Below are 15,874 nucleotides of genomic sequence, written 5' to 3' on the forward strand. Positions count from 1 at the left end.
TATAAAATTTGTACAGACTTTGATTGACAACTTCAGAGGTATTTTTCACAGCACGTGCCATTTTCTAACACTCTTAAGAGACCCTATATTTCTAGAGTGGGTAGGAAAACACGAAATGATCACAACAGAATGGGCTTTGTGACCCCATAGCCCCTTCATTAATTATGAGGAAGACTCTCCACTTAAAGCACTGTGCTATAGAGAAGGTGAAAATAGAAGTGGGCCATACCTGTCATATGTGTTCAGTACATGCTGTCTAAAAATGAAGCCTTGTTTTTTAAAATGGCAGTTCCATTTGGTTTGCAGGAGTTTCTACATTTGTCTATGTATATTGTATAATGCATTGAGATTCAGTTACATCAGTCTTCAGTCAATTAATACACCAATATGCAGGTAATGGGGACTCATTCTCTACAAAGTACATTGTATTTTGAATCTTGCATGGAATCAGCAGTTAAAATCTATCTGCTCAACTGATTTGACACCATCAGCTTCCAAGTGATTTTCTCCCTTGTGTCAATGGATCTGACTTGAAATGGCACATGTCTATCATATGTCTATGAGGCAGTAGAGATTTAACTCAAATATTTTCAAAGGGACACTTCAAATAAAGCACAAAAATCCAATCTATTATTTTAATGAAGGATAAAGACATAAATTTCATATTTTTCTTTTGGCTGAAACTGTCAAGAGCTCTAATATACAGATGACAGGTTTTGAGATAAGCGAATGACTGAAAAGAGCAAGCATGAAAGATAAAATCTGATGGTCTCAATGTACATGGAAACGTACTGTATTTTAGCACTAGCCAAAAGTGGAAGAACTCAGAACCTTCAAGTAACTTGCTTCAAGAACTCTTAATTTAAGACATTATGTCACAAATTTTGCCTCAGATGTGTTGCTATAAAATGTTCACATGGTTCATATGATTATAAGGCCTCAGAAAACCTATGGTTTCCTAGAGTTTAAGAGATAAAAATGCTCATAACGTGGAGTGGGAGATCCCCAGTGAAGCACGTAGGGAGTGATGGTTCCTTAGTGCTTCCTTGCCTTCCCCTTCTTCTTTTAATCCTATCTCCCAGAATTAAATTTGAATCTGTGTGAGGAAGCATTCAAAAATGAAAATATCCTCTTCAAAACAATACCAGGCTTAGCAGGGATCCCCTTGCCACATGCTCAGAAAAGAATTACTTCTTTTCTTGTTTATATATGTGTAGCACCCCATAGAGAAGACTTCCAAAAAGCCAGACAGATTTGGTAAAGTTCAGATGACCAAGAGATAAACACTCAGGTATGCTAAATTATTAACTTGAACTGAATAGCCCAGGAAGGAGTGATGATCAAAATATCGTACCTTGTGTTGTTTCAATCCATGCTATTGTAGCCCAGATGGAAAGCTGCTTATCACATAACGTAAGATCATGTATTGTAAAGAACATATTGAAAGGATATGGCACATTTAACAGCATCAGAGCATTCCATATTAAAGTTCAATTAGATCAGGACTTCCACTGTCGGAGAATGCCAAGACAGAAAGTTAATGGACTGAGGTAGGAACAAAGGGAACAAGGAGTGCTTAATTACCTTCCAAGCATTTGATTGCACAGTCTACCTATTTATAAGGCTATCATTGTATAAATGTTGTTAATCTCAATGAAAAAAAGGCCAGATTTCTGCAGTTGGTAACTGCTGTTTGATAAAGAGTGAAGTCTCAATTTTCTTCACTGCCTCAGAGTTATTCTGGGGCAACACTGGGTGTCAAAAGGTGAATTTCCAAAAAGTGGAATCAAAAGGGGGCAGATAAAGTTAGCACGTAATTTTTCTTTTCTTTTGATTATGACTTTAGCAGCACAGTCCAGCACTTTTTACTTTGTGCTTTACCAAAAAAAGAAGAAAGAATGGTATGTTTAAGCTGCATGGCTGAACTCAACAAGGAACATAAACTTTCTTTCAAAAATTAAAACAATTCATGTCAAAGCACTTTTTCGGCAGTGAAGTAGGGTATTGAAGAACAGCGCTGCATGGAAACAATTAAACAAGCAAATAATGAAACATTACAAAAACACTTTTAGAGGGGGAGTTATAAAAAGGCTGAGTGCTGTACTGCCTGTGTTTATTGCAGGTACGACTGCCTCTGTAATCTACATAATTGGCTGAAAAATGGAATGGCTCAGCTTAGAGTGTTTAATGGATTTGGTAAGCAGAGATGGTTAAAAATATACATCGTTAATAAAAAAGATTCACTATTCTTAAGGACTAGAACTCCTATTTAGTCTAGCAGGAGAAGGGAAAGCTGAAGTACTGTATGCCACTTCAGAGAAAAATGTAATTTCTTCTCCTTGAGCTTGCCTCTTTAGCTGTCTCTCTTCTGACTGCTCCTCCATTTGTCACACTGTAAGGAAGGAAGGAAGGAAGGCCATCTGCTACTCACTCCGTACACAATTCCTACTAACTAGACAAGAGAGAAGCACAGCTGCAGACCTAGCTAACAGTAATCTTCTTCATGTCAAGAAATCTCAAATATTAACCTAAGTGCAAGCAGTAGTTACCCTTACTTTTGGAGTTTGTAAAGCAAGTGATATTGGAACTCTTTTCAACTATTTTCTAAGCATTTCAAGAGAGGAGAAGCTAATTTATCAGGCTACAGATAGAATGGTCAAAGTGAACTTTAATTTCAGCTCAGAGGAGAACCTTCTTTTAAAGATGATTGATATTTTTTTCCCTAGGAATATATGGTTGAAGTAACCTATCTGTATTGCAGTATGTATCTGAAAAATTTTCAAAAAGGAATTTATCATTCAAGTGAAGCTGATAGGAATAAATAAAGGAAGTTTAATGGTAAGTGACTAATTGAATGCAGACAACAGGCTTATATTGAAAGAGGCACTGCTGGGCTAGTAGGATGTTATTACTGGAGTTAATCAAGAATGAGTTTTAATTTAATATCTTTATGAAAAGACTATTGCACAAAATATAAGAACAGTAAATTTCATCTGTATGATGACAGATGCTGAAGGTCTTTGCAAATACCAAAGAGGATTGGCTTCTTGAACAGAAAAAAAAGTGGATGAATCCAATAGGTTCAAGAAGTAGCTCAAGGAGTTTAAGATTATAGTACATAAGGTAGCAATAAAAACTTCTGATATAAATTTGGAAGTTCATACTCTAAAGATAATGAAGAGATGTAAGAGTTTTTTAACGCAGGATAGTCAGAAATCAATAATGTGGCTTTTGAATAGCTGTGAAAAGGGAAAAAAGAAATTTTAGAATATATTTCAGTTCAAGCTTTCCAGAAGATCAGAGGAGTTGTTTTAAAGATGTTCTATAAGGCCCTAATCAGATCTCACCTGGAACAGTTTGTATCATTTTGGTTAGCATACTTCTGGAAGATGAATTCAAACTTACAAAAGCTTAAAGATGTAAAAAAATGGAGTATTTATCTTATGAAGAGCTGAGCTTACTGATATATCACCCAAGAGACACTAAAACTGCCTTTTATATAATAGTGCAGAACAGACAGAAAAAAGGGTGAACTATTGTTAAAATAAAAGAAGGGATAATGTTGGCACAAAACCAAACTACTACATCTAGTAGCCATGGATATTTTCCAGGTGGAAATGATTGTTCTTCCAGAAAATCAGAGAAATTAAATTTGATAGCAACCTCTACTGAAATTTTTGCTCCCTTGAATTTTAGAAGAGTGGAGTTTTGAAGGAGAAAGTGTGATGCTACGCCCACAGGAGCAGGCAGTGAGTCCTCTTGGTGACCTAAGAAAATTTGCAGGAATATCCTTATTTGGCTGCATTCTCACTTCGAGACCTCAATTTTCTCCCTAGATCTCAGCATCACATCACCCCAACTTTAGACCTGGCTTACCCTGCAAAGAAGATGAATACGTCTATCTCAAGAACAGTTAAACATGAAGTCTAAGTAACCAGGTCTCAGTGAGAGTATGGGAGATAACTGTGAGAAAAAAACATGGCAAGCCAAGCCCAAAACACGTATTTGAGCTACTGTGTGGCAATGACTGCCATTTTATGGGCAAAGACCCAGAGAATGCTGGGCTTGGTCTGCTCCAGGAACAGCAAGTGACCTTTAAAGATCCACTAGCCATTTGGGGAGGCTTGGGGAGAGCAGGAAATGGAGGCTGGCACTATGGCACCAAGATTTTAACAGAGCTGCTCAAAAGAGACTCTGAGCAAACTGAACCGCTATTTTAATCTTCTAACATTTTAATCACTTAAAAAAAATGCACAGGCACAGATTCAGGTTTACACTTATGACAGCTCTACTAAACTGGTGAGGAAAGATGAGTCGCTTTTTGGATTTGCTTTTCCCACCTAGCACATGATTACTAATACCTCTTGGATGAAATTTTACTTAAAACCACAATATAATATCTTGTTTAAGCTTGTACTTAAGCTTACCTTGCTAAGCTTACCTTGCTTAGCATCACACTATGTATGCTTGTCTTCTTGCTGTGATGGAGAAGGCAAAATGATATCACACTTGTTATACCTGAAAACATGGTCTCTCTAATTTTTTAGATGAATTTTCCTTCACAACCTCTTGTGTGATAGACCTTTTAAGATTAACTTTATTTCTCCTTTATACTGAACTCTAACAGGGTTTGCTGATCCAGTGCAAGATCAAAACACAAGGTACTCTGATCAGAGGCATGTCAAAATATTAAAGAACATAGTGACAGCTTGTACCGCATTATCAGTTAAAACCACATTATACATCAACCACAACCTGTCTGGCTTGCGCATTTGATTAAGTTTCCTATTCAGCAGTGACTCATTCGTATTCCATGCCTGTCTAAATGACAAATTGAACATTGTGTTGTACTGCTACAAGATGTGTTAATAAACAGTGCTGGAAAGACTTGATCTGGAAGGTGCCGCACCAATGCCACTGCTAGAACAGAGGCTGATCTCAAAGCTGCAAAGCACTGCTAGCTGCTCTTCGAGCCAGTGGCTCACATCTACAACCAGAAACCTCAGAAGGTTGGCAGAAGTGGTTTGATTACACAGGAGAGTGGAAAAGCACACACAATATGTTTCTTGAGGACAACGGTGCTAGTGCAAGCATGCTGATCTGTCAAAGACAGCTTCCACTCCTCTTAGATGTTAATGGCTGCAGAGTAAAGGCCCTCTCCTCCCTTTTTCCCCTCCCCACAAGAAACAAAATGCCGAGTCTCATAGCAGACTGGAACTGAATAATCATTTTCCTCCATCAGAAAGGAAGGTGGAGTTTATACACATCCCCTGTTTTCTGTGTGGTTTCCCTATGTTTCAAAGGAAAAAAAAAAGCAACCTAAAAATAGGCAGCTTCTTAGTGTCAGTGGAAGCAGTAAAAGATACTCTATTTGTTCTATCTGTCATGTGGTTTTGCAACTATGCCACTTTACTCACAGTCACTAACTACACCTGTAAAGCAAACTTTTTTTAAAGTGTTTATGTAAATATCTACATGATAAGTAGTTTTACTCTTTACTTCATTTATATTTGAGAATAACTTTGCTGAATAAATTCTTGATTTTGCTCATAAAAAAAATCTTAAGGTATTTTTTTGTCTGCTTGTTTATTGCTCAATCACTATTAAGTGTAGCGTCCCCTTCTTTAAAGCTTTCACTTTAATTGGACTTCTTCAAAAAACAGATTAGGTAGTTTTTAATATGCAGAGAATAAATGAGATTTAGGTTAAATGAGATTTATTATTAGATTTAATAAGAACAAATATATTTTAACTTCGTAATTCTAGAGGCTAGTAAACTGATCAGTGAAAGAGCGAAGGTACACACATCACACTGACAACAACAAGAATGCAGAAGCATTGTTAGCTGCAGAGATGACAGGTTGCTGGAGACACGGTGGAAAGCAAAAAGCTGTAGCAGCAAGCCTGCTCTCTACTGGTCAGAGAGAGATGGGGCAGTGCTCCTCACGGAGCAACACATGGATGCAAGCACTTGGCAAGTCATGGCAATGTTAGCATGTTATATTGCGGTCATCTTAGGAGGGGAGAGAAAGTGATCCCAAATCTCAGAAACCTCAAATTCTGACTTTTAATTTTGAGTCTGAAGTATTGAAAACCCACAAACTGAACGAAACGTTTCAGGGGAAAAAAAAAAAGAAATAAAGAAAAGGATGTTAGTATATCTCATCCAGATCTGTGGGTTTTGTGAATTCTAGAATATGGCATTGGCCTATAACCTCCCTTAATTTAATATTTAGAGGTAAAGAGGATGATAAAAAGTGTTTGCCATGAACCTACTGGCATTTCTGTTAAATCACGCCAAAATAAAATAATCATTAAATGTCATGACTGTAAACACACACTCACCCTGATCAGGCATATAAAAAATAAATGTTGATTAACTTCTGTGAAGCAAAAGCTGTAGGTGTCCAAGGATTAGCCCATATTTCTATTTAACAAAGAATTTGAAGTAATTGAGAGCCCCTTTTGTCAAACTATCAACAAAAGGGAAATTTTCACTTGTTTAAGTCCTGACCACCCGATGGTGTGGACTGAGAGGAATCACGGCCAATTTCCATCATCCTCTTGGTGTTCTAGAACAGAGTGCGGAAACCAGGAGAATAAGGTACCTGCTATGTGGACTGCTGACAGAGGGTCCAGGCTGTGAGAGACTACATTTGCCCCGTGGCTGTTTGCAATGAACAGGGGGTAAAGAAAGAAGAATGTTCAGTCCAGGCAAATAAAGACAAGCTACTGATGAAACTAAATTAAAAGTGCAGCAAAGGAAACATAAAAAAAAAAAAAAAAAGACTCAAATGAAGTGACCAATACCCATGAACCAAGGAAACTGGCTTTTCTTTGCACCTATGAGTATGAAAATTATTGGACCATATCCAGTGAACTCAAAAATAACAGTATAGTCATTATGTTTATGGAACAGTAGCTCCGGATTTAAAAAGACATCACTAAAAATTTAGCTCAAATAATTTGTAATATGAAATAGAGAAAATCTTATTGAGTATTTGAAAATATATATATTTCAAAATGCATATGTACAAAATTAATATTCTCAAGGAAAAAAGGTCCAAGGGCCTCCTTTGACAGGTCTGGCCTCTCCTCCACCCCACAATTTTGAAGGCCAAATAACTGTATGTGCATTCCTGCACTCATAACTATATGCTGGAATATTCAATGCAGTTAGATGTTTATAATTCAGACTATATTTTTTGTATTAATATTTATTTATTTAGCATCAGTATATTTGGCAATGAAATTCCAAACAGTATCGCTTCAGTGTTCAAGATTGTGGGTGCAAAATCTAGAAGTTTGAAAACTAGACTCAAGGAATCATACAACTTAGCTACACATTATGGACAAAAATGAAATTTTGCTATATATTATGGACAAAAAAAACCCAACAAAAAATGTAATTACATACGTAAACACTAAAAAATTAGAGACAGACAAATCCTTATTAAAATGTTAAAATGAAAGCTATCATAATTCTACATACTCTTTAGACAAAGATTTTATGGTAAAATACTTCTCCATTTCCTGTAATGGTCAGGCATCCTTAAGTTACATCTGTGATATCAGAGCTTTTATTAATTATTTAACTTTAAATTTAAAAGACAAAAACATTGACCTCTGAAATAAAATGTTAAGATGTATATTCTTTTTTCTTTTGAAAAGCCAGTATTCCTTTACATTCTCATACTAGCATCTAAAAGGAAACTAGTGAATGTAAACAAAAAATCCAAAAAATAAATCAATTTCAAGAGTGATAAATTTATCAAGACAGAACTCAGAAGCTTTACAAAAAAGTGCAAATGGAAAAACAAAACAAAACAAAACCAACCTGATTGTTTTAAGAACTAAGGAAAAAAGCAAAGTAATCAACCAATAGAATTGCAGAAAAAGACAAAATAATTGCAGTTCCAATTTGGGCTCAGAGTATGGAAGTGTTAAGTACTAGGCATGTATTGCTATATTTCTTGAATTTTGTGCCAGCGATGTAAATGGGCAACTCCAGAGTTGCCATCATAGCCATTGGTTAGGTCCTGTGCAACTAGCTGTTTTGAATAATGTTTTATGCCCTTCAGCTCTACTTAGCCATTCATCCAAAGTCTCAATAAGACCGTCTGCAACCTGCATCAGAAACGACAAAAAAACTTATTGAGATTCTTGATGAAGCAGCTCTGAAGAGAAGGCCAAACAGAAATGGAGGACTGATTATACCAGACAAGACCAGACTTTGGGGTGCTGCCATCACTAGAGCAAAATACAAGAGACACGACATGCCATACCATGGTAAACCAACCACACTGACAGCCCTGGTTTCAGATAGTATTTACGACTTCTGATTTCATGCAGGATGGGATATGCAGCAGGGTTGGGGAAAGCAGCTGTGTTTTGGTTTTGGTTTATGCCATTTCCTTTCCTAACAAGTGAGAAGGGGTGACTCCCAGCTGGCTAGAACTACTGTAGACATCTGAGGTCCCATCAAGGTGGTGGAAGAAAATATATGACATGAAATTACCGTTCTCTGTCTGCTTGGAGTGCTTCTTGCAGATACAGGACTCACTGAGCCTGATGTGTCTAATTCATCAGAGGACCATGAGGACAATTCCTAAAGTTCAGAGGGAATGCAGTTCAAAAATACAGCAACTAGCTGTTGAGGTAAGCAAACTAAAAATTTTACCCCGGTGAAATCCCAGCAGAGTTATTTCCAAGTTATTTCCAAGGCAAATAAAATAAATTAAGGCAAATAAGCTAAATTTTGTTACAAATTTTAAAAGACTAAGGCATTACATGTACATGTTTTCTCTGTCAGCCCTGAAGGAAAAGCAAACAGGTAGTTAAAACTTAATTTTTTAGGTGACACATTTTCCACCAAAGTCCATAAAGAGGAAAAAGTTGTTCTTTACTGGCCTTTTAATTACAAGAAGAGGTTGGTACCACCAAGACTTTAATTAACAGGCAGAAATCCGTTAGAAGGACGGAAGAGATGAGTTCTCATGCTTTATGCACTCTGCTAATCCAAGACTTTCAAAAAAACTAAAGGAAAACCCTGAAATCATTGCATCTGCTACTGCTGGCAAAGATGTGGAACTCCCTCCGAAATATCCTAAGATGCATGACAATTTGAAAAGATCTGGAGTATAGCTCAAAGCTTAGGAGACATATATTACAGACTTCTTATCCTAATACAGAATTTATTTTATGCTTTTTTTCTCTCTTTGACAGAGTTAGCATTATCTTCCTTTCCAATAACAACTGACATGCTCTAATTTTCAGTACTGCAACTAGAAAAATTATCTCATATACTTTGCCAGTTGACTGATTCAGTAATAGCAGGAGAAACAAACCAATATATTCAATAATTATTGCTACACAAAATAGAAAAATTACCAAATTGAAAATCCCCACCATATCACAAGAGATATTTACATTCTGAAGTGTAAGATAACTTTATGATATTCAAGATTAAATGTTTACAATCTTGGTAAGTACTGCAAACAACTGAAACAGAGCAGCCAACAGCACTGATCAGAGAAAGACAGTCAAAACAGTGGGGAATGTGCCCAACAAACAGCAAAGAAGAAAAAGATGTGACTTACCAGTTGACTACTTGAAATGTCTAGAACTTTCTCTAGGTCTTTAATATGACGTATGACCTCTTTCAAGAGGAGCTTCAGTCTGTTTCCAATGACATGTACCTTTTCTTTGGCTTCCAGACAATCCTTGCCTTCAGCATTGACTAGCAATTGGCAAGACATATCTTGCAGTGACGCCACCTTCAACTGAGACTCCAGCAGTTCACGTCTGATTTGCTGTTGCCAAGGCAAGCATCACATTTTTTTAATAGCAGTTAAAAAAAACCCTAAAAAACTAGAACTCACAAAGCCAAACGCTTGAAATTAATGAAATGGAAAGCAAAGAGAAGGTATATAAATTCCTAATCTGACAGGAAGATATACAGCAACTTAACAGTTCCCCGAGATTTAAAATCATGAGTTGTGCCAATAATGGAAGTGAGTGGTGTTTCCTTCCAAAGTTAAGTTGGTTACTGACACTGGTCCCACAGCTCTGTGTTAGCATGCAACGTACAGTGCTAACCCTCAAGAGAAAGATAAATCTGATTAGGTGTTTTTCTTGGTGATGTGTTTTGGGAGAAAAAGGGGTGATTATTTTCCTACCAGCAAAAGTCTATGATGATCCTGCAGCATTTCTGAGTCCAGGTTTGGATTGATGGGCACAATCTCATTTTTTCTTCTGTCAATATTTTCCAACCAAAGCAGCAAACTATGGCTCAGTTCATGGAAATCCTGCAAGCAATGAGTGATAATTTTAACAGGGTAGCAAAATATTCCAGTCGAATTCAGGTTTCTAATTTATCCTCTGATAGGTCCAACTAGCTAAATAAGTTAAAAGGAAGTGTACAGTAAAATACTAGAGTATTATTCCAGAGAGAACATATTTAGAAAATCTTGGGCTGGAAATACATGTTTCACATAGTGCAGGTGTATTTTTCAGAAAAACAAATGCAGAAGACGTATTTTGGCTTACAGGGGTAAGTTTCAGACTGGAAAATGAGCAGGTAACAAAATGGTTTATATTTTCAATATGTGGGATAATGACAACTTAAAATAAGCACAGTACAGACCTGGCACTGCATTAACGCAGCCTGCAATGAGTTGCGCCACTCTTCGATCATACTGCATACGTGCTCCCAGCGCATGTTCATCTGAGACAGGCGTTCTTGAAGCTTCTTGCTCTCTTCACTGTCAGACTGAGTGAACTCTGAGCTGCACAGATTGATGGATAAGACGATTGCTTTGCGGTTATCAATTGCTTTCTGCAGCTCCTTGATGATAAGAGAAAGTGGGACAAGGGAGGAAGCAATGGAAACTGGTAAAACATGTGACTTTCAGAAAAAAACAAGTAGAGAAGGCACCACAAGAACGCAATGATTTGCCATCAGCAGCTGCAGAAAGGTACCTTACTGTAAGAGTTTCTTTACTCTGGATATGAGATTTCTGTGCTCACTCTGTGACTCTGCAAATGTTCATTCTTTAACATCTACTAAAATTTTACTGTGAGCATAAACAAGAGCAAGCCAATTAAACTTGTAAAGTCTTAAAGGCCTGAAGTCATAGTTGAATTTTAAAGGTCTGGCTCACGTTTCAGATATTTTAAAGACAGAGTAGGTCAAGCAAAATTTAAAGACATGTAAGACAACTGTACTTTAGCTCATAATAAAACTTTTGCCCTCATGTCTCAGTTTTGTTGATAAACATAAAAACCAACATGTTTTCAAGTGGAAACTGCTGTCAACAGTATTTTAAAATAAAAGCTTTTACTGAGAGAAAAGAAAACATGCAAGGAGTATAAACAACTTCAATTTATAGAAGCACAACTTGTATATAAACTGACTTGTTTACACTGGAAAGCACAAAAGAAACTCCACCTCTTTCTGTTTGGAGGGTAGTAATGGGCTTTCAAAGAGTGGGTGAGATAACAGAATTCTTATGAAATGCCCCCTTTTCCAACTACTTTACAGCATTTACGTAAAAGAACGATGTCACAGTGACCTTTGTAGTACTTATGGCAGCTATATTTGGATTACACTAATATGCTTTAGATGGATCACTGCTGGAAGCAGTGATCTTTACTATCTGGTCACCTCATTCCTACCATGAAGCACAGTGCATTTTGACACTGGGTCCCATATTTTTGTGCCCATGCTTATAAGATACTAGTAACTGAATGTGAAGTTGTGGACCACCATGTATGAAGATCTTTATAGCTATAAAATATACGAGATGAAAAAGGTAGCATTCAGATTCTGATGAACCTGAGATGACAGGAGAAGAAAAAGGAATGTTGCAAAGTGACATCAAATTTTTCCTATGTTGTACTGGTAACACTGGGTAGGCTACAACCCCTTTGGACACTTTCACCTTCCTCCACACAAAGTATTATGTCCCAGTGACGCATTTCTTTTGAAGTAGACATTTTGTTACCAGTTTGAGTAGAAGAGAATTGATTTAACTTGGCACGTTTTTTGTTTGTTTTTTTTTATTTCATCGGGTTGGCTGACATCAGGAGTTATTGGTACATTATGGAATTATAGAATTCCACTGAATTACTATTTCAAAACTTCATTTGGATTGACAGTGGTACATTTTTCTGCCAAAAGGTGAATCAGAAAATCGCTTTTCCAGTTATTTTATTTATCAGCAGCAGCTTGCTATGTGGAGCAAACCAGCTGCAATTATTGGCAACCTCTTCAACATACCTGTTGCACTGAGGTTTACAAGGCAACTCATGCAAAAGAGAAATAAAACTCACTTTTAGTTTTTTAATTCTGAGCTCAATAGTCTGTATGTCAGTACTGAGATCAAGGTGGCAAAGCTTCTCCAGTTCCTCTTCAGTTTCTCCCAGCCAAGCCCAGATGCTATTAAGGTCAGAGTTGAACTGCTGCCATTGCTGAAGGTTCTGCTTCATCCTCAGCTCCTTGCTTAGAGCTTGAGCCTGGATTAATTCCCATCTTTCAATTACACCTGGAATGACAAACGTCAAATTCAATAAAAGCAAAAAAAAAAAAAAAAAAAAAAAAAAGGCACTAGCTACACACACACACAATTGCATCAGTTGAATAAAACTAAGTGAGATTGAAGAAAGTGATGTTTGAGAGAAAGAGTGAAGAACCTGGATGATTCTAGTCATCAGGCAATTTTATCACTTTCTAATGTCAGACTTCTATGAACATAAATAAGTTGATACATGCAGGTCTCTAAAACAGCTTATGCTGGCAATAAAAAAGACATCATAAATTAGTGTAAGTGCAAACTGGACAAGACATTCAAATATGTCTAACTAACCACAAATATTTATTATTATTTTCATTGGTATTTGTGCGTATCATAATTTAATGCTCATACCTCACTATATTTGCCTAAGCTACTGCTGCTGCATTGGATAAACACCTGCACTAAAAAGAAATAAATTAGGGGCTATTTCTGCTATTAGTTATCTTGAAATGCTGTGGCAGAAGGACAATTACATCATTCCATCAACTTAAAATTTAAAAAAAAACCCAAACTCACAGCAAAATAAAAGAGACTGCATGGGTAGCATATCTTGCCAAGCTAGGAATGGAGATGATGCCTTTACAGTCTCTGGAATAAATCCATATTTTTACAATGCAATACCTCTTGTTCTACAGCTGATGTTTAAAATTTGTCAAGTGACAGTAAAATAAATTTCTTAACTGTAGGCAAATAATCTTAGAAGTGAAAGTTATTATCAGAGGAAATAAATGCTGACTTACGTGTTTTGTACAACAATGTAAGCAACATTTTTCATCAGAAAACTTACAAGAAAAATGCATTGCATCCACAGGGACTTTCTGAAAGGCTTAGGGTTATGCCTTATGATATGAAGAGGTTCTTAAAATGAACTTCTATGTCTAATCTTTTTATAGGGCATATACAAGAATACTTACTATTCCTTACTATTCCTAATAAAGATGTTAAACAGAACATGGTAACAGACAGTCATGTAAATATATATGTCAGTAAATAATACCAAGTGTTTACTTAAAAAAACTTTGCATGTTTGCTTCTTTTCAAAATTGCTTTTCATCAAATGAACTACATGTTACTTACCAGCTGTTTGTGTTTCAGTACTGTTCATGTTAATAAGTCCTGATAATTTTTCTTCTTCCTCCTTCAGTTTATTTCCAAGCCTTCTTACTGAGTCTATGCTTCCACTGCACTCACCTAGTAGTTTCATCTGTGTTAATAAACAAAAAATCCCTTTTCAATATGCACTGTACAGAACTAATTGCATGGACAATGCAAATTACAGTGCAACTTCCAGAAATTTCCAAAAGTAAGTTTAAGTGTGAGGAGAAAAAACTATTACTTTAACAATTTGTCCTGATACTATTAAAAAAATGTATATGGAGAAGATAAAGGTTTAAAGTCCAAGTTCAGACTAAACAGAAATAACTCATGCAACTATGCCAAATCGTACTGGATGTCTTAAGGTGTCATCTTTTCTAAATGTTAAGACACTCTAGCAAAAACACTAGAAGATGCAATAAAGAAAATTAATCTAAATGTGGAAATATTACTATGCATCCAAGTCGCTAATTTTTAAATTCTGTCTGTACTAAAATTATTTGAATGACTTATAGAAAGATTCTTCTTCCAAGAAACCTCTCTGAGAAAGCTTTTTAATTACAGATTCCACATATGCAACCTTGCTTACATGATGCATGTTTATAATTCATTAGCAAGATGAATACTGTGCCTGAAGCTATAAAACCTGCTTTTAAAAGCAGATGAATTTCAAACAAGGACATCATCATCAGATGGACAAAAACATGTGAGGAAGTACTTTTGGACATCTGCAAAAATGTAATAAGAAAATAAATTCCTTAGAGTCACACTCCTGTAATCTCATGATATTGTAAACACACTAATAACATTAACAACACTAGCATGTGCTTAAGGGTAGTAACCATGAGTAAATTTGAGAAGCAGTTATAGTTAATTGCTTTGTTGAAACAGCTATATTTCTTTCAATAGCAAAGCTAAGCTTAAAGTGCATATTTGACTTATGCTCCAAAATACACGCACATATCCTTTGTAAGTGGAATCGAGTTCTGGTCCTGTAGGTGTTTTGCTGCGGATGATGTTTTCTGTTTGCTGTATTTGGAAACGACTGGTGTCTAAGGCCTTGTCCAGCTGTCGGATACGTGCTTCCAGGGCTCCAGGTTCTCCTGTATCAAAACCAAAAAGAGTGACTGTCACCCAAATTTTTCTAAAGGTTTTTCTTTTCTTTGCCCAAGCAAAACAGATATCAGGAATACTATCTGGATTAGACAGTAAAGGAGAAACGTGGCTGCAGTAGTATGAGTGGTACAACGTCAAAGCGAAGTGGTAACTAGTTACGTTAGAGGGTGTTAGCAACCTTCAGCGGACTACACCAGTGAACGGGATTGCCATAAGCATACTATCAAAGAGTCCACAGTTTAAAGCAGGCTTGTAAATTATTCTGAAGGGACTTTTTCCCCATATTGAATGCCTCACCTTCTTTTAAGGGGAAAGTTCTCAGCAAAGCATACTCTAACCTCACTGATTTTTGAAAACACCTTGCTCCCTTCCACAAACATTCTCAAATAAAACCTTGTAACACAAATGCCCATTTGTATGATCTAAATCTGTGAGAAAATTTATCTTCATTTCTCTTTGTATTACCTTTCTCCACTAAAAAACAACGGAATTTCGATTTCCATGAAAGGATCCTATTGGTATACAATATTAAAGATTAAAAGCGGCATACAAATGTTAAGTGATGCTGTTATAATCATATTCTCAAAATCCTTAGATGGCTGGACATCTTGAAGGCCTGCAGCAAGTAGTCAATAACTGATTTAGGCAACCACATTAAGCAGCAAAATGTATAGTATTTTTCCAATTAGGTATTTGACAAAGACTATGCTTAACATATCTGCAAGATGGTATTATTCATTCAAGCCATTTGGAACTTATACCTATATTTTTGAAGCAGGACTAACTTGTATTTTCCTTATAGAGGTCAGCTGAATTCTGTGATATGAACTAGCTACAGATAACTCTAATGTGAAGCAGGCTGCAGCCTAGAGGACCACATGAGATCCCACTTATCCATATTCTATCACTGTGCCTGATTTCCATCTGTTTACAAAGACGGTTTGTATTTATTCATACAGACACAATTAAAAACATGCATTGAAAAGGAGAGCCTTCTGTCCATCTAATTAAAGAAAATGGAACCTCTTGGATGATTAATATTTCTGTTATATAAACACCGCCTCACCCCAAATGGACAGGACAAAGTG

At 36.3% G+C, this 15,874-nt stretch overlaps 1 protein-coding gene across 21 annotated transcripts in view; it reads right to left on the reverse strand.

The window, feature by feature from the left end:
• Positions 1-15,874, reverse strand: part of SYNE1 (spectrin repeat containing nuclear envelope protein 1) — a 306,116-nt gene that overhangs the window by 1,197 nt on the left and 289,045 nt on the right. For 18 of the 21 annotated variants that reach the window (XM_064649158.1, XM_064649165.1, XM_064649163.1 and 15 more), the window contains 8 exons: positions 14,631-14,773; positions 13,653-13,779; positions 12,334-12,545; positions 10,646-10,846; positions 10,179-10,307; positions 9,600-9,812; positions 8,519-8,608; positions 6,609-6,667 (listed from right to left, as the gene is read on the reverse strand). In XM_064649158.1, the coding sequence (XP_064505228.1) occupies positions 6,609-6,667; positions 8,519-8,608; positions 9,600-9,812; positions 10,179-10,307; positions 10,646-10,846; positions 12,334-12,545; positions 13,653-13,779; positions 14,631-14,773 (1,174 nt within the window). The remainder of the gene's footprint in view (positions 1-6,608; positions 6,668-8,518; positions 8,609-9,599; positions 9,813-10,178; positions 10,308-10,645; positions 10,847-12,333; positions 12,546-13,652; positions 13,780-14,630; positions 14,774-15,874) is intronic. The other 3 variants (XM_064649168.1, XM_064649167.1, XM_064649166.1) reach the window with 1 other exon arrangement.

Source organism: Pseudopipra pipra, chromosome 3 (assembly GCF_036250125.1).
Source record: "Pseudopipra pipra isolate bDixPip1 chromosome 3, bDixPip1.hap1, whole genome shotgun sequence".
NCBI classification, from domain to species: domain Eukaryota; kingdom Metazoa; phylum Chordata; class Aves; order Passeriformes; family Pipridae; genus Pseudopipra; species Pseudopipra pipra.